Genomic DNA, 23173 nt, shown 5'->3' on the forward strand with positions numbered 1-23173 from the left:
CCACTGCTCTCTAGTACCTGGTTCTGGTGACCAGAGTGGACTGTGCTACTGGGAACCACAGGACACTTTCTACCTAAGACCAATAGTACTTCCAACACCAAGAGACACAGCTGATCTACCTAATACATTGTAACAAGCAAAAGGAGTCAAACAAAATGAGGAGGCAGAGGAATATGTTCAAGAAGAAGGAAAAAGGCAAAACCTAAGAAAGACGGCTGAACCAACAAAATGGAGATAAGTAATCTACCCAATAAAGAGTTCAAAGTAATGGACCTAAATTGGGATGAACTCAGAACTTTAACAGAGCCTGAAAATATAAAGAACCAATCAGAACTGAAGAAGACAGTAACAAGAGAAAAACACACTAGAAGGAATCAAGAACAGATCAAAGGGTACACGAAACAGATGAACAACAGGGTAACTCATACTATAGGGGTCCCAGAAGCAAGGAGAGAATGGGGGCAGAATACTTACCAAAGAAAGAAGAGCTGAAAACTTCTCTGACCTGGGGGAAAGAAACAAATATACAGGTCCAGGAAGTACAGGGAGATGCAAACAAGAGGAACCCAAAGAGGCCAATACCATGACACATATTAAAATGACAAAAATTGCAGATGAAAAGAGAATCTTAAAAGTAGCACGAGAGGGGCACCTGGGTGTCTCTGTTGGTTATGTGTCTGACACTGGAGATCAGCTCAGGTCATAATATCAGGGTTGTGAGATAGAGCCCCACATTGGCCTCCAAGGTCAGTGTAGAGCCTCCTTAAGATTCTCCCTCTCTTGGGATGCCTGGGTGGCTCAGTTGGTTAAGCAGTTGCCTTCGGCTTGGGGTCATGATCCCAGCATCCTGGGATCGAGTCCCACATTGGGCTCTTTGCTCAGCAGGGAGCCTGCTTCTCCCTCTGCCTCTGCCTGCTACTCTGCCTGCCTGTGCTCATTTGCTCTCTCTCTGACAAATAAATAAATAAAATCTAAAAAAAAAAAAAAAATTCTCCCTCTCCCCCTGCTCTCCCCAACTCCTACTCATGTTGGCTCTCTCAATAAATTATGTAAGTAAGTAAGTAGCAAGAAAAAAGCAACTAGTTAGGTACAAGGGAAACCCCATAAAGCTATTAGCTGAGTTTTCAGCAGAGTTTGCAAGCAAGAAGGGAGGGGCATGAGATATTCAAACTGCTGAAAGGAAAAAAACCTATACCAATATTCTACCCAGATAGTTTATCATTCAGAATTGAAAGAGACATCAAGGAGTTCATTACCACTACACTGTCCTTATAAGAAACATTAATTGGACTTCTTTAGCTCAGAAAGAAAGGTCTTAACTAGAAGAAAATCTTGAAAGGAAAAAGTTCACTGGTAAAAGCAAATATATAGTAACGGTAGTAGATGAGTCACTTACAAAGCTAGTATGAAGGGTCACAGACAAAAGCAATAAAGTCCATTACGTCTACAGAAATTAGTTAAGGTATACGCAAAATTAAAATATGTAAAATATGTTATACATATAAAATATGAGTGACAGCATAGAAATATAATGCTTTCATTGGTTGATTGATTGATTAGAGATAGATGAGGAGAAAGAGAATCTCAAGTAGGCTCCATACCTAGCACAGAGCCTGATGCAGTGCTCAATTCACAACCCCAAGATCCTGACCTGAGCTGAAATCAGGAGTCGGATGCTTAACAGACTGAGCCATCCAGGCACCCCTAGAAAGGCAGTGCTTTTAGAATGCTTTTGAACTTAAGCGACCATCAACTTACTATCGACTATCATACACACTGGATATATGCACCTCATTGTAACCACAAGCCAAAAACCTGTAATAAGTGCACACAAAATAAAAAGAATCCTAACATAAAGCTATGAGAGCAAGAAAAGAAGAACAGAACTCCAAAAGCAATATAGGGAAACATCAAAATGGCAATAAGTACGTGCCTGTCAACAATTTAAGTGTAAATGGACTAAGTGATTCAACCAAAAGACACAGGATGACTGAATGGATAGAAAAATAGGACCCAGCTATATGGTCCCTACAAGAGACTTGCTTTTGACATAGAGACACATACTGACAGAAAGTGCAGAGACGAAGAAAGACATTCCATGCAAATGGAAAGGCTAAAAATCTGGGGTAGCAATACTTAACATCTGACAGAATAGACTTTAAACCAAGAGACAAAGAAGGGAATTACATACTGATAAGGGGAACAGTCCAACAAAAGGATATGATTCTAAATATCTATATACCCAGTATGTGAGGACCTAAATACATAAGCAAATATTAATAGACATAAGGGAGAAGTTGACAGTAATACAATAATGGTAGGGGACTTTAATACCCCCACTTGCAACAATGGATAGATTATCCAGACAGAATCAACCAGGAAAGAGTAGCTTTGAACACACATTAGACCAGGTGGACCTAACATATATAAAGCATATTCCACATCCAAATAGCAGAATACCCATTATTTTCATGTGCACTTGGGATACGCTCCAGGACAGATCACAAAGAACAAGTCTCAGTAAGTTTAAGAAGATTGAACTCATATTGAGTATAATTTCCAAACATAATGCTCTGAAACTAGAAAACGATTACAAGAAAAAACTGGAAGAAACAAACCACGGAGGCAATACAACATACTACCAAATAACCAATGTGTCTAGAAAGAAATCTAAGAAGAAATTTAAAAAAAAAAAAAAAAAAAACCTATAGACAAATGAAAATGAAAACACAACAGTCCAGAATCTTTGAGATGCACTGGAAGCAGTTATTAGAGGGAAGTTTATAGCAGGAGAGGCCTACCTCAAGAAGCAAGAAAAATCCCAAATAATCTACCCTTACATTTAAAGAAACTAAAACAAAACAAAGCAAAACATAATGCCCAAGTTAGTGGAGGGAAAGAAATACTAAAAATCAGAAACAAGAAAACAGTGGAAAGGACCAATGATACTAAGAGCTGGTTCACTGAAAAGATAAGGGAAATTGATAAATCCTTAACCAGACTCCTCAAACAAAAAAAGAGAAAGACTCAGATATATAAATCAGAAATGAAAGAGGAGAAGTAACAACCGACATGCCAAAAATACAAAGGATTATGAGAGACTACTGCAAAAAAATATACACCAACAAATTGGACCACAGAGAAGAAATGGATAAATTCCTAGAAACCTACAGTCTTCCAAGACTGAATCAGAAAGTAGGAACCTTGAACACATCAACTACTAGTAATAATACAGAACCCATAATAATATAAACTCCCAACAAATGTCTAAGAGCAAATAGTGGCTTCATGGGTAAACTCTACCAAACATTAAAAGAAGAGTTAACACTTACCCTTCTTATACCATTCCATAAAGAAGAGGAAGGAATGCTCCCAGATTCATTCTAGGAGGTCAGCACCACCCTGATTCCAAAACCAAATGAAGGCCCTACAAAAAAATAGAAGACTACAGACCAATATTTCTGATGAACATTGATATCAAAATCCTCAGCAAAATATGAGTAAACCACATTCAACAATACATTAAAAGGATCATCCACCAACAAAATAAAAAGGCCATCTGTTACTGAATGGGAGAATATATTTACAAGTGATGCATGAATAGGGAGTTAATAATTCAAAATATATAAGGAACTAATATAACTCAATACCAAAAAATCCAAATAATCCAATTAAAAACTGGTTAGAGGGCCTGAACAGAAATTCTCCATAGAAGACACACAGATGGCCAATAGGCACATGAAAAGATGCTCAGCATCACTCACCATTAGGAAAATCGAAATCCATATGGTTAGTATCAAAAAGACAAGATATAACAAGTGTTGATGAAGATGTAAAAGTAAGAGAACACTCATGGACTGTTGGTGGGAATGCAGACTGGTACAGCCATTATGGAAAATGACACAGGGATGCCTAAAAAAAATAAAATGATAAGTACTATACAATCCAGTTCTTTCACTTCTGGGTATAGAAAACGAAAACACTAATTAGAAAAGATATATGTACCCCTATATTTATTGCATTTTTAAAAATAGCTAAGCTATGGAAGCCATGTAAGTTTCAATCAACAGATGAATGGATACAGAAGATATGAAACATACATACACAGTGTAACATTACTTAGCTATAACAAAGAATGAAATGGTTGCAGTTTGCAAAAACATGGATGGAGCTAGAGAGTATCATGCTAAGTGATAGGAGTCAGACAAACACAAGGTACCATATGATTTCCTTCATAGGTGGAAGTTAAGAAACAAATGAAAAAATAGAGTTAAAAAGAGACACAGACCCAAAAACAAACAAACAAACAAAAAACAAAACTAGGCTTTTAAATACCCAGAACCGAATGAGAGTTGCCAGAGGAGAGTAGGGTTTGGAGATGGGCAAGGTAGTTGAGGGGGATTAAGAGATACAGACTTCCAGTTACAAAATGAGTAAGTCAAGTACGGTATCAGAAACACAGACAATATCCGTGGGACACCTTTGCTCAGTGACATGAATACGGTAAGGGCACAAATGCCGAGCATTTGGTAACACAACTGTCGAGTCACCACATTGTCCATACCCAACTAACGGAACACAGTATGGCAACTACAATTTAAAAAAAGAGTTCAAAGATCTGAAAGATTAGGAAAAACTTCTGGGACACAACCAAGAGTAAACAAAGACCTAACAGTCATGCAGAGTTACCAAGAGGAAGGTTCAAGATCCAAGTTCAATGGTGCCATTTATGGCTAGAGAAAACTGTAGCTATCCCCCAAAAACACTGCACAGAAGAAATCTTTTTTCCTGATGGTCACCAAGAATGATTACAGACATTCTGAAATTGGAATAGCCTTGTCAAAAAGGCATGAGTATGAATGTCAAACAGTTGATTATTCCTTCCGGGAAGAAATGTAGCTTTGCAAGCCTCTCATTGTGTCTCTTAACTGCATTGAACAATCTCCATGAAAAATTATTTTCCATGCCCAAGTTTCCAGAGGAACAACTGTATATAGAAACTGTTTCTCTGAGGGACAACCTTAGCCACATAAAATACTATGTTTGGAAGTGGAGCACACCATTCATGGCTCAGTGTATATCGGGGGAGATCGTCCCATGTAATTCCAAAAGCTTATGCGCCACGCTGTAATTCCAACATGGCAGAAGAGGTCCATGGGTGCAGAATAATCTAATGACTTCAAAATGAAAGCCTAATAGCGATAGCTCGTCCTAGGGCTTAGGAAGACAAGAACCACCATTTTTTAGATTTGCTGTTTATCACCGGACAGAGGCAGCAGGTTTACCACACTCTATCTTTCTGGAAATGATACTGCTCTTCATTCACGTCTGAACCAAGAAGAAATCTTGGGGTTTGGCCCTCTGCATACTTCCATTTTGGAAGGAAACTTGAAAACAAGCAATTCTGGGAGCCCAGACGTAATTTTTTTAAAGTAGCTAGATGTACCACAGAAGATAATTATACATATTAATGTCCACTGTGGGTGTTTCCAATCCTGTTAAGAATTCTCAATAAGATCCATAATAAGAACACCATTATGCAGTTATGTAATTTGGTTTCCTACGTGCCTCTTAGCAAGTGAACAGAAATGCTGGAGGATTCAGTCCATGGAGACTGCACTTTGGGCTTGGTGACATCAGCCCAGGGGCTGAAAACATGGAATGAATAGATCACTCGGCCTTACCCTGTTCCAAAGCCCCAGAATTCACCCAGCCCCATGTACCTGCTCCGAAGGGGAACCAGGCGGCACATGGTGTGGTGTTCAGGCTTAGAAGTCTTGTCTGTGTTTGTCCCGGGCATCCCAGAGGCATTGCCCACAGCATACAAGGCAACATTTTACCGTAGTTAGGACAATGAGAGGCAGGGATCTCGATCTTGCTTCTTCTGGCAAAGGTTATGCTCTTTCCTCTTAAATTCGCGAAGAGGGGGAAGCATTGCCCTGAATTAAGTCTCTGAAGGGAGGGGCAAGACGAAAAAGGACATAAAAAAGGAGATTTCTTAAGAATCATAATAGTGCCAAGCAAAGGAGAACTAGAAACAAAGCACCCTTTAAGACAGTGCTCTAATAACATGTCTCTGTTTGAGCAAAGCAGAGTCTCAGCTCAAAGTCTGTCAGCTTTAAGGGCTTTTGTGATTTAGTACATATTGTTACACTTTGAAATATTATTCACCTTGCTACCTGGGGCTTTAATTTTTTTAAAAAAATTATTACCGTAAGTCAGCAATAGAACATTTCATATTCTGAACCTTGAGAGACTGTGGACCCTGAGAAACAATCTGGAGGTTTCAAAGGGGAGAAACAATCTGGGGGGAGGGGGGTAACAGGGCGATGGTATGTAGGAGGGCAGGAGGGCACATGCTATGATGAGCGCTGGGTGTTATCCTCAACTAATGAATCACTGAACACTGAAAAAAAAAAAAAGAAAGAAAGAAAACACATTTCCTATCCTTTCTACCTATGAAGGAAGGTGGTTTTAAGGCATCTGGGTAAGTACTATTACCTTCAATAGAATTATTGCTTTTAGGGCCTCTGTTTTCTCAAAATACCTGATTATTAATATGTCTGGTAACATGTTTCTGATAAAAGATTTTAAGTGGAATTGAGCCTGAGTCAGGCAGAGCCAAAGTTCATGTTTTCCTTTTTTTTCTGTCCTTATCTTTTGATGTACAGGAAAGAAGTTCTATTTCACAGTGGTGTTGGCCCATATATTGGCACTAGAGTTATGCCAGCTACTGATGGGGCCACATCGATGATCCCCCATAGCAACTATCATGGCATCTAACATGGGATAGAGACTTAATAAAAATGTGTTGAATTAGTAAATGGAAATTAGGGAAGACGTGGTTAGATCTCAGGTCTCTTCTGTAACCTCTATACCCTTCTTATCCAAAGGGTCCTTTGGTTGGTAAGTATGTATCTGTGGTTCATGATTAGAAACTTTTATGATGCCAAGTATATACCATGTTATCAGATATTTGTACTAGAGAGACACAAAGATGGGTGCCAAGACCCCTGCCCTCTGAGAGTCTGTAAATGCCCCCAAAGGGCAGGAGGGAAAGCCAGGGTTACAATGGGAGAAGACTGTATGGCAGGGTTCTTAACTTCATTAACAAGAGAAACTTGTGCCATAAATCACCTTCCCTTTCATCTAAACCATCACGAATGCTTAGACCTACTTCCCTTCTCCAGTGGGCTAGCATTGCCCAGTAACAATTCCCCATTGCTCAAACCTGTGGAACACTGAGGTACTTAGTAACCAGTCTTCTCACTGTCCCCCATCCCTTTCAGCCTTAAAGGGTTGGAAAAAGATACTTATCCCAGACACATGCGATCACTAGGCAGAGGGTGCATGGTTCTACTCTTGAATGTTCATCTTGTGGCTGCCATCTTGAAAAGTACCAGTTAAATGGCATGGCTTCAGAGTTTTATTCTTGTGTTCCAAAACCTATTTGGGAGTTAGAAAGGGGAACATTTCAGCATTAATGCATCTGTCTCACAGTTTTTCAGAGCAGCTCTATAGAGTTTCATTTTCAGATGAGGAATCATTTTCATTCTTAGCCTGTCACCCGCAATGAGCGTCTCGTGCACACAAATCCTGCCACAGTGATCACAGAAGTTGAGGTTCCCTACTCCCATCAGCTATTCCCCTGTCATCCCAAAGAGAACAATAACAACAAAAAATCATTTAAAATACCTCAAGGGCAAGCAGTGTACCACCTTTGTAAAGATTTAGGAACTGGAGGAATTTGGCCTTTGCTGTTTATGGATGGGAGCCCAAAGCAAAATCCATTGTTAATGTTCTCCTGCAAACATCCCTATGTTCAGCCGCTATGTCACTGTCCCATCTGTTTTTACCAAGTTTTCCAGTTTCCTCCTCTGTGTCTTGAGCTGATAAAATCAAGGAGGGGGCGTCCACCAGGTTTCCTTACCACCTTCCAGTTAGCTAAAGCCGTTCTGACAGCTGAGACTGCCATTCACTGGCCCTTCTGTTTCCTGGTGGGGAAGGGCCTATTCTAGCCCCAGTCGGTGACAGCCAGTAACTTGCTACCCCTTTCCCAAGGTCCTCAACCCTTACCCCAACTTACGCAGGCTCCTTACGACTGAAACGGACCAGATAGAAGATTCTTCCCAAAGGTGACTCCTACCCCTGTAAAGAAGAGAAATCTGTTTCTGTAAGAACAAAGAACCCAGAATTGACCTAGAACAACCTTCAACTTCACCATGGATGGCGGTCATGTTTCTTGGACACACTGCTGGAGCTCAGCACCCAGTATTTCAATGCTGTTTCCACTGGTTTCAGAAAGAAGGCTGTCGGCACAGTCTGAGGACAGTCCAGAGGATGAGCGTCACCAACCCAAGTTGCTGCTAAAAGCAGTTCTAAGAAACGAGTCATTCTCTTAACGCGGGTTCTCGCAATAGAGTTTCACTCAGAAAGAAACCTTTACAGCAGCCTGACCGAGATTCACCACCAGCTACCAAACCTGGAGCTTTCTTGGCTAAAAATAGGAAAAAAAAGAAAAAAAATACCACATAGATCCCTGTGATGGTAGTTGTAACGTAATTCTAAGACTCTTCCTGAATGAAGACTAAGTCCTGAAAAGGACTTTAGTAAGAATTCGCTCTACTTTTCTGATGTAGGGAAGAGAAAATTGAAGTCAGTCGTGGGAGGTTTAGCTAGTCTCCTTGATCTGACTCAGTTAGTCCCAAGAACTTAGAACCATTTCCCGAGTCCAGTTCTCTGCCCTGTCTTCCCCACCACTTCGACTTTCTCACAGAGTTGTCTTCCTCTACCCAGTGCCCCTAGAAACATCTTTTATCCATCACTCAGAAGAACTCTAGGGATCAACTTTGGGGGGTGGTATTAGTTTCAGAAGTAGAATTTAGTGATCGAACAGTTGCATAGAGCACCCAGTGTTTACGACATTAAGTTCCCTCCTTAAAGCCCATCCCCCAGTTACCCCATCCCTTCAGCCCCCTCCCCTCCAGCCACCTGCAGTCTCTTTCCTAGAGTTAAGAGTCTCTCCCACATTGCCTCATGGATCAGCTTCTTAGAGTAAAGTCATTAATAATTAGCCTAAGTGTAAGCTTTGGGTCTTGGTACCCTGCACTGTGAGCTAGGGAGAGGCCAAACTTGACCTTAGCTGGGCCTTTATCAAGTTCCAGGAATTGTTGAAGATGCTACTCAAGAAAGCAAGGGCTTGAATATTACCACAAAGTATTCATACCTTCCATCGGCTACACTAGGTCTTGGCAGTGTTACTGAAACACTTACATCCTTTACAAGGATATGTCTTACAGGGATGTGTCTCATCTCATCTGTCTCGTCTTATATGTCTCATCCATTGGAAATGCAGCGTCCTTAAATTAACCAAACTAAAATCACAGCAGCCTAGGCTCTCGGTCAGCCTATGCTAACAGGCATACAGTTTGCTAAGTCGCCCCCGGAGGGCAGAAGAATTGGACCACTTGGACAGTGAGCAGCCGAAACATGCCTTTCCTGTCGTTTTGCGGTCAAAAATACCAACCAAGCTTTCAAGAGACAAGATTCACCTTGGCCTTCTGGCATTTTGCCTTCCTCCAGGGAAAGGAAGAACATGGGGATAACAATTACAAGACAGGGTAGGGGAAAATCAGCACCTTCCCCCGCCCCACCCCATGTTGCCAGACAGGTCACAGGCACCTCTTGATATCTTTAAAAAGAAAAAAAAAACTTAATTGAATAAAAAGGTTTCTGAGGGGTAGACTTTAGTCCAGAAAGACATCAGTACTTCCCTAATATTCCATTTTTAAAGGGGTTCCCAGACACATACTTTTTAACAGGCACAGATTCAAGATACATCTTTTCTTTTTGTGAGAAACAGTTATTCAACAGAGCTAGAACTTACCATGATCATTCAGATGATGAATATGACCCCCCCCCGCCCCCGCCCCCGCCCCCAGTCACGTTGCAAAGGATTCTGCTCTGGAATTTATCAACTGTTGTGTTCGTTTGTTTTCTTAACAGGTGAAAAACGCAGCTGCCAATGTACTCAGGGAAACATGGCTAATTTACAAAAATACGAAGCTAGTAAAGAAGATAGATCATGCAAAAGTAAGAAAACATCAACGAAAATTCTTGCAAGCTATTCACCAGTAAGTACCACTTCTCATCTGTTGCCTTCCTGCTTGTGTAGCTCTGGGTCTAAATTCTCCTACTCGGTCATTGTTCTCTTGTGAGAAGAGAGAAAAAGAAAACACTATCATGTCTGTGCCCAGAAGACATTATTTGGCATTTTATTAATTCCACAGATGAAATCCTAAGAAGATTGTCAGTTCTTTTTAGGACTAAAAAAAAAAATCATTCGTTATGGGGAGAATTGTCAATTACTGAATTAATTAAAATGTCTTGTCAGGTTCTCTCTTTAGAAACAATATTTTCAGTTGCAATCATATTTCTTAGTGTAGTTTAATTATTCCTCTAGTTTGCCCTAGGACATTTGTATCTACTGAAAAATCTTGGCAAACATTTAATATTTTATGACCTACCTGGATTTTTTTTTTTAACACATGGCCAACATGTTTCTATGAAGATCGTATAGACGGTTGATTTAATACTTGCATTTAAATCAGTCTTTACTCAGGACTTGGGGGATTTTCCCTATGCTCCGTGTTCTTATAGATGTTACAGTGCCTAGAGACCTATACCCTTTCACTGTTATTCTGACTTTATCCAGACCACCATTGTTCCAATTGCTGAAATTCTTTGCACCATTTTGTTGTAACGCTATATATAACCATCCTAGACCTTTAAAGGATAAATGCCTGTATAGTGAGTTTCAATAATGACTTGAAAGCACCAGTTCTCTCTCCCCCAGGTTGGCAGCATCCTTACCGTAAGTACACTCATGGGGGCATCCATCTCGAGGCCGCACAGCCTTGCTCCTAGCTCCATGCCATTTCTGTGTGGGGAAGAGCAGATCCATCACATGGGTGGGTCAGGAAAGTAGCTGTCCTCATGTAGCCTGCCAGGGGAATCATGGGAAGGTGGGTCACTGTTCGGTGTTCTAATTAGACGGCAAGGTGTGTCCTTCTCGGAGCTGCCTGGGCGCGGTAGACCAGAAAGCTCTGAACCTAGAGTTTTAATTGTCTGTCCTCAGATAGTACACATGTAATATATTATGCTGAGAGTCTCTGGGGAAATGACTCAGTATTCAAGGGCTACTCTCTCATCTCTCCCTCCCAACTGTGCGTTTGCCCTCATGGCCACCTGAAACGCTTTAATCACATTCTTGTTGCCATCAGCACCAAAGTGACATCATTTCCCCTTTAGCTCTGGGACATCACACGGGGCCCCCAACTATGCTTTTTATCCCATTGGAAGAAAAGGCCAGAATTTTAAGGTAATGCTCTGTCCAAAGTATGGGAATGTATAAAAGGGAAACACAGAGGGACATAGGATCAGATCTGGCTCCCAAGAGGAATCTGCCTGCTGATCACAGCTACCTTTACAACCAAATACTACCCCCCAGGAGCCTCCACATCTTGATTCCTTAAAGTTTAGATCTAAGAGAGCAAGTCCACTGAGAGATGCTGAGCCTTCACCTCTGAGCCCAGGCCGCCTCCTCAAGGGTCCCCTTGGACCTCTCTCCTGGTCGAGTGACCATGGTCCTATACCCCCACAAGCATACCACACAGACACCCAATATTCCTCCAGAAGGTACATACCATATACTGTGGAGAAATCATTCTTGGCACTTTTAGCATTTCAATACAAACCTATATTAAAGTATGTTTAAAAAAAAAATACAACAACAACTTAGCTGTGAGGGTGGGAGTGGGCAGTCTATGGGTCCAGCAACCACACATGCCATTTCCTCGGGATCATATTTTTAAGCCTTTTTGTCAGTGTAATGTACCTATTAAATAGAAAATGAAATGTGATTGGCCTTGGATGCCACTGATAGGTTTTTATATAACAAAACTATTGGAAAAACTGCTTTGATGGTTTCTGTAATAATTTTGTAGCCACGTGTGAACGGTGGGTATGTTTTCATCTATCTTTTCACAAAATGCATTCGTGCTGCAATCTCTGGGTGGGGAGGTGGGAGTTGGGGTGGTGGGGAGAACAACTTCGGGGTAGTCACCGTAAAGTTTTTTCAACTTTGCTACAGGTTTGAAAGATTTTACAGCATGTCAGAAAAAAATACTGGGAGAGGCAAAGTTGAAAAACTGTCCCTAAGCAATTGTTAGATTGCTAGAAGGTGCTAGATTGCTCTTAAGGGTTTCGAGGTATAACTTACATGGGTCTTCCAGAATCCCCCTCTGGGATAGAGTACCAGAGGAAGCCATTCCTGATTCTTCTGCTCCTCGCAGACATTTCTCATTCTGTTTCTTCGGTAGCAACAATGTACTTCTAAAGTAGATAAGCTCCTAGCCGTGCGAATGTTCGGAATTGTTTTATAACTTAGTCTTGGGGTTATCTGATTTCCTTTGAGGCGGGAGGGTACTTATACTTTGTTAAAAAAAAAAAAAAAAAAGTACAACTGAGCATTTATATGGGCTGGGATTTGGCTAGATTATTCTAATCATGCCTAGTTTCTCATTTTAAGTGAGTGAGTGAAGTCATGCAGGAAAGCACACAGGGCTCGATTCTTCAGGGCAAGGCTTGTATTGCCCACTATTCAGACACAGATTTACAAATTCATTGGCTAGAGCTCTGCTGGCCTCTCCCATCCTCTGATTTGTCCTGAGAGCTTTTCTGGAGCTCATTCTGGACTCCCCTCTTCCCAGCGTCTCTCCCTGACACATGGCCTCCCTAGTGTCCGGTAGATGCCTGCTTTTCCAGGCTCTGTCCTCTTTCCAGTAACAGATCTGTCTTTTGGGATCATCACTTAGTTCCAGGAAGAATTCTGTTCCAGTAGACCTTGGAGCACTTTTTCTGGTATCAGCTTTAATTCTTTTAAAGTGTATCATTCTTCTACCGCAACTACAGACCCAGCAAGCAACACAAACCGGTCTCGGAGCTGAGAAATTCCGTAAACAGAATTTCTCTAATGCTGAGCTTTTGGATTGCCCACCTTTCAGAAAGCCAGGCTTCTGAACAGCCCCAGCTTGGAGGAGATGTACCCCCTCCAAAAACCACCGACAACATTATAATTCCATTATTGAAACTACAGTCCCTAGGACATTCATATTAGGCCAAAATGGGTCTTGTAGTTCACTTGGACATCGTCTGTCAAAGAGGCCATAATGACCTGCTAGAGGTTCTTCCTTCTGAACCTTTGTTCTGGGGAAAGTGCTGTGTTTCGGGTGGGGCAGTCTCTCAGTGGGGAAGAACGCTAATGTAATTGGACAGTGTTTTGCTGTGATCACTGTGCCAAAATCCTGCAGAACCTTAACAGGATCTTTCCGCCAATGAATCGAGCCCCCTGTGCACAACTGAACACCACGCTGTGTTATTCTGTTCCAGAATATTTTACAGTTTCTTTTCTTTTGTTTTGTCTTTTTATTTCAACAAAATGAAAATAGAGCTCGGAAGTAAGTTGTGTGAGCCGCTCCCCTCAACATTTGCAGAATTTTCTACCGGCTGCATGCACCCAAGCAGATCCTTTATTTGTGAATTTCAGTAGTCTGATTGCTGCTATGGAAATGTGATCCAAAATCATGATCTTTTCCTGTGATAAGTGAAGTTCACAAAGAAGAAGTCAACATATGTTCCTTATTCTTCTTTTCGGGGGTGGGGGGGTGGGGAGAAAAAAGTAAAACATACACCTGCATGTTACCTGCTTCTTATCCTGGCAGCTCCAGCTCGAAGTAGGCTTTTTTCTGCCAGTTCTATGGTGCAGGCAGTCTCAGGAGCAGCAAGATGAGAAGACTTAAGTGCAGGGAGCTCAGGGGATTCCACTCAAATAGGGCTGCTTGGTGTCAGCCTTCCAGATTAGCAGAAGAGAAAATGGGCAAAATTCTACTGTCAGAAACATAATATATATATAATATATATTATATATATATATTAAATACAATAATATATATAATATATAATATATAATATACATAATATAGGAATTTAAGAGAAGCAAATAAGGCTTCGCTGTTTGGAAGACAGAGTACCCACTGAGTGAGGGGACCAGCACTCTGGCCCTTCCGTGGGACCAGTCAAGCTGAGCTCACCAGTTGCTGGAGGCTTCTGATCTGGTTCTGCAAACTCGGGTCATTCACCTGCCGCCTCTCCTATTACTTAAATCTGAAAACAAAGCTTGATGTAAGTCCTTATCACAAAATGGCTAAGAAAACAAAAACAAAACTAAACAAAGCCAAAAAACCGTTCCCAGCAAAGAGAGGTAAAGGCAGCATCAGCCAGCAATCGAAACACTGGCATTGAATTCTAGCCACGGACTGTTGTCTGCAGAAAGCTCTCAGCTGAAATCCTGCTCTTTTTTCAAAAAGGAGAGACTAACAGGTGTTGGGAGATAAAAACAGGATAGGACCAGCCTGAGACATTTTTCCTGTAATAATCAAGAATTGGAAGAGAATTAAAGAGAAGAACTGTCTCTCCATCTGGCTTAGTATTTAAGGTCTTGTTAGCATGTCACTCAGCCATCTAGAACACCTCTGCTGGTATAAATCCAGCATTTCAGAACCACTGTCAGAACCTAACCCAGTCAGGTTGAAGTTCAGACTAGGGCCAGGGAGAATGAGTCCACGCCCAGCCCCTTTGTTCTCTCTAGTACATTTCTGTAGGATGACCCCACACAGGATCCAAGGTTTTTTGGTATTTGTTTTTTGTTTTTGGCAGGGGGAGGGAAGGGACTTGTTTTTAAAAGACAGACATCAAGAACTGCAATCCTTGTAACTACTTAGAGAAGCCTATCTCAATGATGTGTTACATTTAAATACATATTTGTAAATTTCTTTTACACTTAAACAGACTCTGTCTCTCCAAGAGCCTAGAAAGGAGAACTGAGTTCCAAGCATTCTAATAGAGAAACACAGACTCACCACGACAAGTTACAACCTTAAGCTGTTGTAGATGGTTAAATATCGTGTTCTAGGCAGGTGTCGGTTAAACCCATACTGGCAGAAGGAACTCTATCTTCACGATGGAGCAGATTTGGGGACATATTGGATATCGTAGTTTCAAAACAAAATCACTTCGCATCATGAACATTTGTTGCAAAAATCTCCCTGGCAGTAAAATCTTGCCCTGTGAATTTTTTTTATCCTTTTTTTGGTAATTACCTTTCATTTAAATTGGGAAATGACCAAGATGACTCTCTCCAACATCAACACTATACTTTGCAAACAACCTGTCATCAAGGCAATAAGGTTACATGGAATTTTTTTTTTTTTTTTTTTTTACTAAGGAGCTGAGAGAAACTTGCGCTCCTTTCCTGGAGCGTGGCTCTGAATCATTGGCTTAAAACAATAAACCACTTTTCTCTTGTTGGAAAATCTTAATTTCTTGGTACAGAGTAAGCAATGAATAAAATTTTTTTTGAAATCTTATAGTAAACGAGTTAAGGAATAATAGTAAGAGCTGTCATTCAGAAAGATTTTTTTAAGTGGCTTTTTGACTGTCAATCATATATACGCAATGATATTTCAAAGTATCTAAAAGTAACTTTACAAGTAGCAGTCCCATCTGTCAGACATTTTAATTGTCCGCTGACTTTTATCAACAAGGAAAAAAATTAAGGGAAATTCTCCCGAGGAAATGGTCTGGCTTCCCTTCAAATTCATGGCAGTTTAAGATAAAAGTCAAGCAAAATACAAGGAAGAATAAGAGAATTATGTGTTTTGAGTTATCTTGCTGCTGGTTGAATAAAAGCTTTATTTTTGCCAATAAGAATCTCACTTATCACTGTGTTTCATCAGGTTCAAATACCTAACCCAATCCATCTCCAACTGAACAGGGCTATGCCCCGTATCTAGTCATGTAGGCATAGGAAGGTACTCACTGCTCCTACATCAATGAAATTCCCGTCGCTTTGCCTATTTCTTCCTATGTCTATTTGAAACGATACTGGGATTGAAAGGAATGTTTTGGCTTTTCTCATATGGTTAAATCCTTATGAGCCTTTCTCCGTTCAACTTTTAACTCCCTGGTAAATAGTTGTCCTAAGGACACCTCATCTCTTACTCTCTCTCTCTCTCTCTCTCTCTCTCTCCTTTCCTTTTTTTGCGGTGTTGGGGAAGCATGCTTCTCATTGTACCAGATACATAACCAGTTTGGACTTGACCCCAAATATTCAAGGCATTATCCATGCAGTTCTTTGCTCTTGTCGATTTTATGCATGCTCTTTGGAAGGCATAGGAGAGCAATAGAAAGGAAGGAGCCCTTCTGACTTCAGATTCTGTCTTTTAGATTAAGAAGTGTGAAAATGGAGCAGAGGAAATTGAATGACCAAGCCAATACTTTGGTGGACCTGGCCAAGGTAAGCTTGGGGTCTCAGCCCTCACGATGAGGTCTGTCGGAACGAAGCTCTGCACAGTCACTGCTTGTGCTTTGGGAGGAGGACTCCCCAAACTTGTTAAATGCGTCAACCCAACAAACCACCCTAAACATGGTGACCCAACTCAATAGAATTTTCCTAAAATTCTTCCTTCATATGCTTCCCCTACATAAATTATTCAGACCCCATTCCAGAAGCCTTCCTACTTATAGGGGCTTGAAAATACAGTAAGAAATATAAGTGGAATATGAGACAACACCCTTGAGTTTCATATTTGTCATTCTGTTTCATCCCTTTGAGAGCAGAACTACATGCTGAGTTTGACCATGATGTTCAGGGCTACATAGGACTCATCAGTAAAATTATTCTATTTATTTTAATCCCACTCAGAAGACTGTGATGTTGAAATGTAAATATATATATATATATTTATATACAAGAAATTACATCGTAATGTGAAAATCATCTTTCCAAAAAAGGGGGAATCATTTTAAAATGTTGGATTCTTTTCTCATTATTTAGAAAATCACCATGCTTTTTAAAAAGTTCATTAATGGCCCCTTGATTCTTCTGTCACACTCACAAGATTTATCTGGTTGATTTTTGGTTGTTCCTCTCAAGTCAGTCCAAATGTAAGTATTTGCCGACAATAACAACCTTCCATTTTCCTGAGCTGATTCCAAAAGAGCCATTATGTGGAAGTTCTCAACCTTTTAACAAGAATGCTTTTAAAGGGTCAGCTGTCTCTAGGGACATCTGGGTGGCTCAGTTGGTTAAGCATCAGACTGTTGACTCCAGCTCAGGTCATGATCTCAGGGTCATGAGATCAAGCCCTGCATTAGGCTTTATTCCCAGTGGGGAGTCTGCTTGAGATTCTCTCTGTCCCTCTTCCCCTCCCCATGCATGCTTTCTCTCTCTCTCTCAAAATAAATCTTAAAAAAAATAAAGGGGCAACTCTCAGTCAAACCCGTACATCCTGTTCTCTTTTAGAAAGCCTTGGTATCCCTAGGGAAATTACATCTATTTGTCCTAACCTCATGAGATAACACAGCTAAGTTATATTTGCATTAATGTATATCAATAACACATACTATAGAAATATGTAAAAGTTGACTCTTTGAGACCAAGAGATAGAAGATAAGCGAAGTATTCAATGACTTACCCCTGGGGGAGGATATATCATGCACTGAAGGTGGGGAGCACACATGAGACTCAAAAATGTTCTCAATTTACACACACAGCTCTCAGGTGGACATGTCTTGAACAAAGATGGGGCAGACTCTTACATCACTCCAAGGCCAAATGATAAAAGAAACTGGGTAAATAAAACAGACCACTTAGAAATAATATAACCTATAACATTTTACTATATATAATTTAATATTATGAATCTGTACTTTATAATGCCACTTAATGTCACTTCAGGAGTCTAGAAGGCAAGATGCTCATAGATCTATACTCTGCTATAGATTTCAAATTATTTCTTGAGTACCATGTTTCTTATCATGACTACAGATCTCCTGTGCCATAAGGGTTCAGTATTTTCTGAATTGCTCCCATAGTCTCAACACTATGTTGAAAAGATTAAGTTAATGTGCTCTGTCTCCATGACCAAACTCAAACCAGATGCCTGTGTCCTGAATAGTAACTCCCTTAGTCGGTCAGTTCATTTATCATCATTAAGGGGTTATTAAGCAAGTAAGAGTACATTTAATAGAGGGAAATGAGAGAGAGGAATGGACAGCTTTAACAAAGGGCTTGAAACATGGGAAAAGCAGCAATGGACTGAGATTCACGTGCCCACGCTTCCCTTCTTCTGGTCTCTCAGTTCCCGTCGGAAACATAACTGGGAGTCCAATTTACGAATAGACTCTCGTCAAGACAATCCATTTCAAGATACATTTTCCTCTTTCAAACCATTCAGCTCTGAAAAACCTGTAGCCAACAGGGTAGACTGGTCACGTAATCACTCCCAATTTTTCACCTCTCAAAAGGCTACTTGACCCAATGAAGAGCCTGTGATTTGAAACCTAGGACCACACAAGATTTTTCAGATTTTTTTCTTGCTTTAAGTTATAAATTACTTGGCCAAATTAGTTTCTCCTAAACTTCCTTCCTATCCCACCTTCACAATTTTTGCTACATCCAGTACCGACGATATACTCTCATGTATTCCCGACGATATACTCTCATGTATTCTTTCAGTGTGCTTCATTTAAAAAATTACGCTTGCCCTGATAAATATTACATGTTGCAAAACGAATGTGATGTGCTAACTTTTGGAGCTGCTACTAAGAGATCCATGTAAATATTAAATCACAACCTTGTCTCTTCACCACCAAAAATCATGGGGCATACCACCAATGGACCTGTATGACATTTTCTGCAACTGGATCAAATTAAGGCTTAAGAGCTTATATATTTTTAGGAGGGGAGGGTCAGTGGGAGAGAGAGAGAATCTTAAGCAGGCTCCACATTCAGTGTGGAGCCCAAGGTGGGGCTTGATCTCAAAACCCTGAGATCACAAACTGAGCCAAAACCAAGAGATGGAGGCTCAACTGAGCATCCCCAGGGGCCCCAAAGATCTTACATTTCTAAATCCTGGCATTGAACCGACGTACTGAATCTGCTTTGAAAAGCCAAGTGTTCCGTGACCCGATGTCCCTATTTCTTTGCATGCCGCCAAAAGGAAGCCAACCCTCAGACTTGCAGAGTTCAGAGCTTGTTTCCAGAGCAAGTGTCCCGAAACACAAATTCGTGGTTTCGCTATCTGTCTCCTGTCCTCTTTTGCAGACCCAGAACATCATGTATGACATGATTTCCGACCTAAATGAACGGAGCGAAGATTTTGAGAAGAGGATCGTTACCGTGGAGACCAAGCTAGAGACTCTGATTGGGAGCATCCACGCCCTCCCTGGGCTCATCAGCCAGACCATCAGGCAACAGCAGAGAGATTTCATCGAGGCTCAGATGGAGAGCTACGACAAGCACGTCACCTACAACGCTGAGCGGTCCCGGTCCTCGTCCAGGAGACGGCGGTCCTCCTCCACAGCGCCACCAACTTCATCAGAGAGTAGCTAGAAGAGAATCAGTTAACCACAAAATAAGACTTTTTGCCATCATATGGTCAATATTTTAGCTTTTATTGTAAAGCCCCTATGGTTCTAATCAGCGTTATCCGGGTTCTGATGTCAGAATCCTGGGAACCTGACACTAAGTTTTAGGCCAAAATGAGTGAAAACTCTTTTTCTTTTCCTTTCAGATGCACAAGGAATGCACCTATTATTGCTCTATAGATTGTTCCTCCTGTAATTTCACTAACTTTTTATTCATGCACTTCAAACAAACTTTACTACTACATTATATGATATATAATAAAAAAAAAGTTAATTTCTGCACATACTTGTTTGGTCACTTGACACTCCTAAAGGTTCACTTCTCCCATGGTTTTCAAGCTAAAATGACTGGTTATCATCGGATACACGTTGATAACGTTCATTCCCCAGAGTCTGGCTGCTTGGAAGAAGACTTTCAGTCTCTCCGTACTCCATTCACTAAGCTTTTCCCCCGTTAGGTAATGTTACAGTCACATTCATTTGACGCAACCAGCTTGCTATTCTTTTTGAGTTTACGGTGTCTAGTTTCTAATTGCATCTGTTTCCAAATTATCTGGAAGGTGGAGCTGTTACATCAAAGCATCTATATAAAGGGGTGCACAGATGCTTTCTAGAATTATTTTATTCCCAGTTTACCAGGAAATGTATTTAAAGAAAGTATTAGGGTACACTGCTGTCTGTGAACTAATATTGAAGACTTTTTGGTCTAAACTAGTTATTTTGTCTTCTCCCTTGGGTTCGTTTATTATGGGAGGACCACAATGTGCTCGGTTTGGATTCCATTTATACTCACATATGCATCTGTTCGCATAGTCCCTTACATTGTAGTGGACATAAACGAGCCTAACTCAACATGTCCCTTATCATTTGGCAAGGTGGAACTCTTGGTCAAGGCAAGACCAGCCTCTTGGTTTCTGCTTGTGTATTTGGTACCAGGAAGTAAATGGCACCTAGTCAATTTCATGAGCTCTATCACATTTGTTTCATGGACGTTTAAGGTCGGTTGCAGTGAAAGGGAGCAGGGTGGTTAACTGTGGCCAGCCAGCACATCTCTTTCTAAATTTACTGTAAGAATTGACTGGGTTTGGAGAACCGTCTTGGAGGGGGTAGCAGTGTGAACCTTCCTCACCTGCTGATGGCCTCCAGAGCCTACAGGAAGAGCTGATCTGTAGTAGCACGGGGAACACATCACAAAAGTTAGTCACGATTTGGACAGCTCTCCAACCAGCCTGCTTGGATGGACCTAAACCTACAATATACTCCTTCATTTTCAGAGAAATCTGCTTTTACCCTCTTCCCCTTCATTTTACACCATACCCTTCGCTGTCTATGTTACCATGCAGTAGGATGCTAGCCTATCAAGGATCTTTCTTTTCCAACAACTGGAGTGACCAATCTCATCACTTTGCATGAATCAATGAATAAAATCACTTTCAAAAGTCTTATCCCTAACTGATGCAAAGATCAGACATTCCCATTCAAGATCAAGGATATAAAAGGATGATTTCTGTAGATTGCATGAGAATTGCTTACAACTTACTACTTGTCCAAAGTGGCTGAAAAGAAAAGCCATTTGCACATCATATGTGTGTCTGTGTAGGATGAGGATGAGGCCTAGGTGGTCTTTTAAAAATAAGTGAAAGAAAAACTTTTAACACGATTCTGGGAACATACTGCTGAGTTAAATGAACTTCAAAATCCTACCTTCATAGGGACTATTCCATGGATGCAGTTAAATTTTTCTTCTATGTATTCTGGGTTATATACAAGAAGAGATCCAGTATTTGGTATAAACACTGGACATAAGAAAGAGAGAAATTCTGAAAAGATGATAGATTTGTTCTGGCCATTGATACCCTTAATTCTTATGTGTTCTACCTCTCTGGTGACTAAAAAGCAAAATAGCAGATAATTAAGTTTAATGATCTTTGGATTGATTGGTTAGCACCACCATCCCAGAATATGCTGCAAGGCTAGGGAAAAAATAATACATAGCTGAAGCACAGAGGAGAGAAATTAAATTTTCAATTTCATTACCTTGTTTAACCTCCTCTTCCTGATTCAATGCAGCTCCTGTAAGCTGGTGTTCACCAGTCCCCTAGCTTCGATCTGTCTTTTCCTGCTTCTTTATGCAAAGTCCACGAAGACTGGTAATGATTTGACAAAAGCCTATGACCCTTTGTTTCTGTATTTTAGAAAATACCAAATAACCAAAGCTTGAAAGAGGAAAAGAAGACCCAGCGGTTGGGTTGACATTATGGTCAACGAGTTGTTAAATGAAGCCTACTTCCCTGCAGCATGACCACCGTCTCCTCCCACATGGCTTTCAGCAGGAGGCGGGATCCCCTGGGGGGTCCTCAGAACACTATTCCTGTGGGGGATCTAGGCTTTGCTCTAATTTGCATTTTATCAAAATGTCTAATGATAACTGAGTGTGTCGTTACACCTGCCAGCCTACCACACCTGGGCCTCCTTGTTTCTGGATAGCCAGGATGCTAACATAGGGCTACCACAAATCATATTGAATGACAACAGCTTCCCTTCTAGTTACGCACAGCATCACAAGTTGGCCACAACAAAGATCCCATGCGCATCGAGAAAAGAGGATGAGCCAAGTTGAACAGGTAATAGATCTTGGAAATTGGTATTTGCGTTCTCCCCAATTGCTCCTCCCTTGGTAACTTTTCCAAGAGCCTCTTCTCATCGAAGCATCTACGGTAAGCTGATAATGATATTCCAAATGAGGGTATTGTGTTCCGAAAGAGAGGATGGGAATTGGGAAGGGGGGACCTGGGGGTTAGGTTTAACACAAATCTCAAGGAGTGGATTAAAATTCTACAGCCCTACTATTTTGCAACTTTGCCTGGTCTTTGACAAGTGGAATAACGAAGCAGAAAGAGCATAAGGTTCAAAGAATGGGGTTCAACACCGACTCCTGGCACTTGTTAGCTCAACACACTTGAACAGCCCGAATCCTACTGAACCTCTTCATTCTCGGCCACAAAACAAGAGTCCGAGGAGAGAGCAGAGGGCCTTTAAGAAGCCTGGCATCTATTTTTCCACACGATGGTAGACATTTTCTATCACCATATCCAGGGTAAGGCAAAAAAATGCCCAAACCCTCAATACCTGCCCGTTTTACCACTTCTAACACCTGGCAGTAGACTTTATAAATTCTCTCCCTTGCTTAATTTTTTTTTAAGATCTTATTTGACAGAGAGAGATACAGCAAGAGAGGGAACACAAGCAGAGGGAGTAGGAGAGGGAGAAGCAGGTTTCCCACTGAGCAGAGAGCCCGACGCGGGGCTCGATCCTAGGACCCTGGAATCATGACCTGAGCCAAAGACAGATGCTTAATAACTGAGCCACCCAGGCACCCCTGCTTAATTCATTCTTAAAGGAAGTTCCCAGACTCTGCATTTGTTGATCATTTCCTGATCCTGTGATTGTTTTGTGTGTAATGGAATCTAGACTATCGATAGGTACGCATTCTCTGTCCTTGTGATTCTGGCCCACCCTTTCCTCCTCTTGCCATCCCACAAAATCTGTTAGTAGACATGATCCAGAAGGGTGCTTGTGCCCCATGCTGGCGATTCGGGCTACATGATGTGGGCTGAGCTAGTCT

The 23173-nt window shown here is 41.1% G+C and overlaps 1 protein-coding gene across 8 annotated transcripts in view; it reads left to right on the forward strand.

Annotated features, from left to right (window-relative positions):
• KCNN2 (potassium calcium-activated channel subfamily N member 2) overlaps window positions 1-19830 on the forward strand; it is a 477186-nt gene extending 457356 nt beyond the window's left edge. For all 8 annotated transcript variants that reach the window (XM_082723557.1, XM_082723555.1, XM_082723554.1 and 5 more), the window contains 3 exons: window positions 10006-10133; window positions 16345-16414; window positions 19226-19830. In XM_082723557.1, coding sequence (XP_082579683.1) covers window positions 10006-10133; window positions 16345-16414; window positions 19226-19513 — 486 coding nt within the window. In that variant the 3' untranslated portion in view covers window positions 19514-19830. The remainder of the gene's footprint in view (window positions 1-10005; window positions 10134-16344; window positions 16415-19225) is intronic.
• Window positions 19831-23173: the final 3343 nt, after the last annotated feature.

This window comes from Mustela nivalis (genome assembly GCF_964662115.1).
Source record: "Mustela nivalis genome assembly, chromosome: 3".
NCBI classification, from domain to species: domain Eukaryota; kingdom Metazoa; phylum Chordata; class Mammalia; order Carnivora; family Mustelidae; genus Mustela; species Mustela nivalis.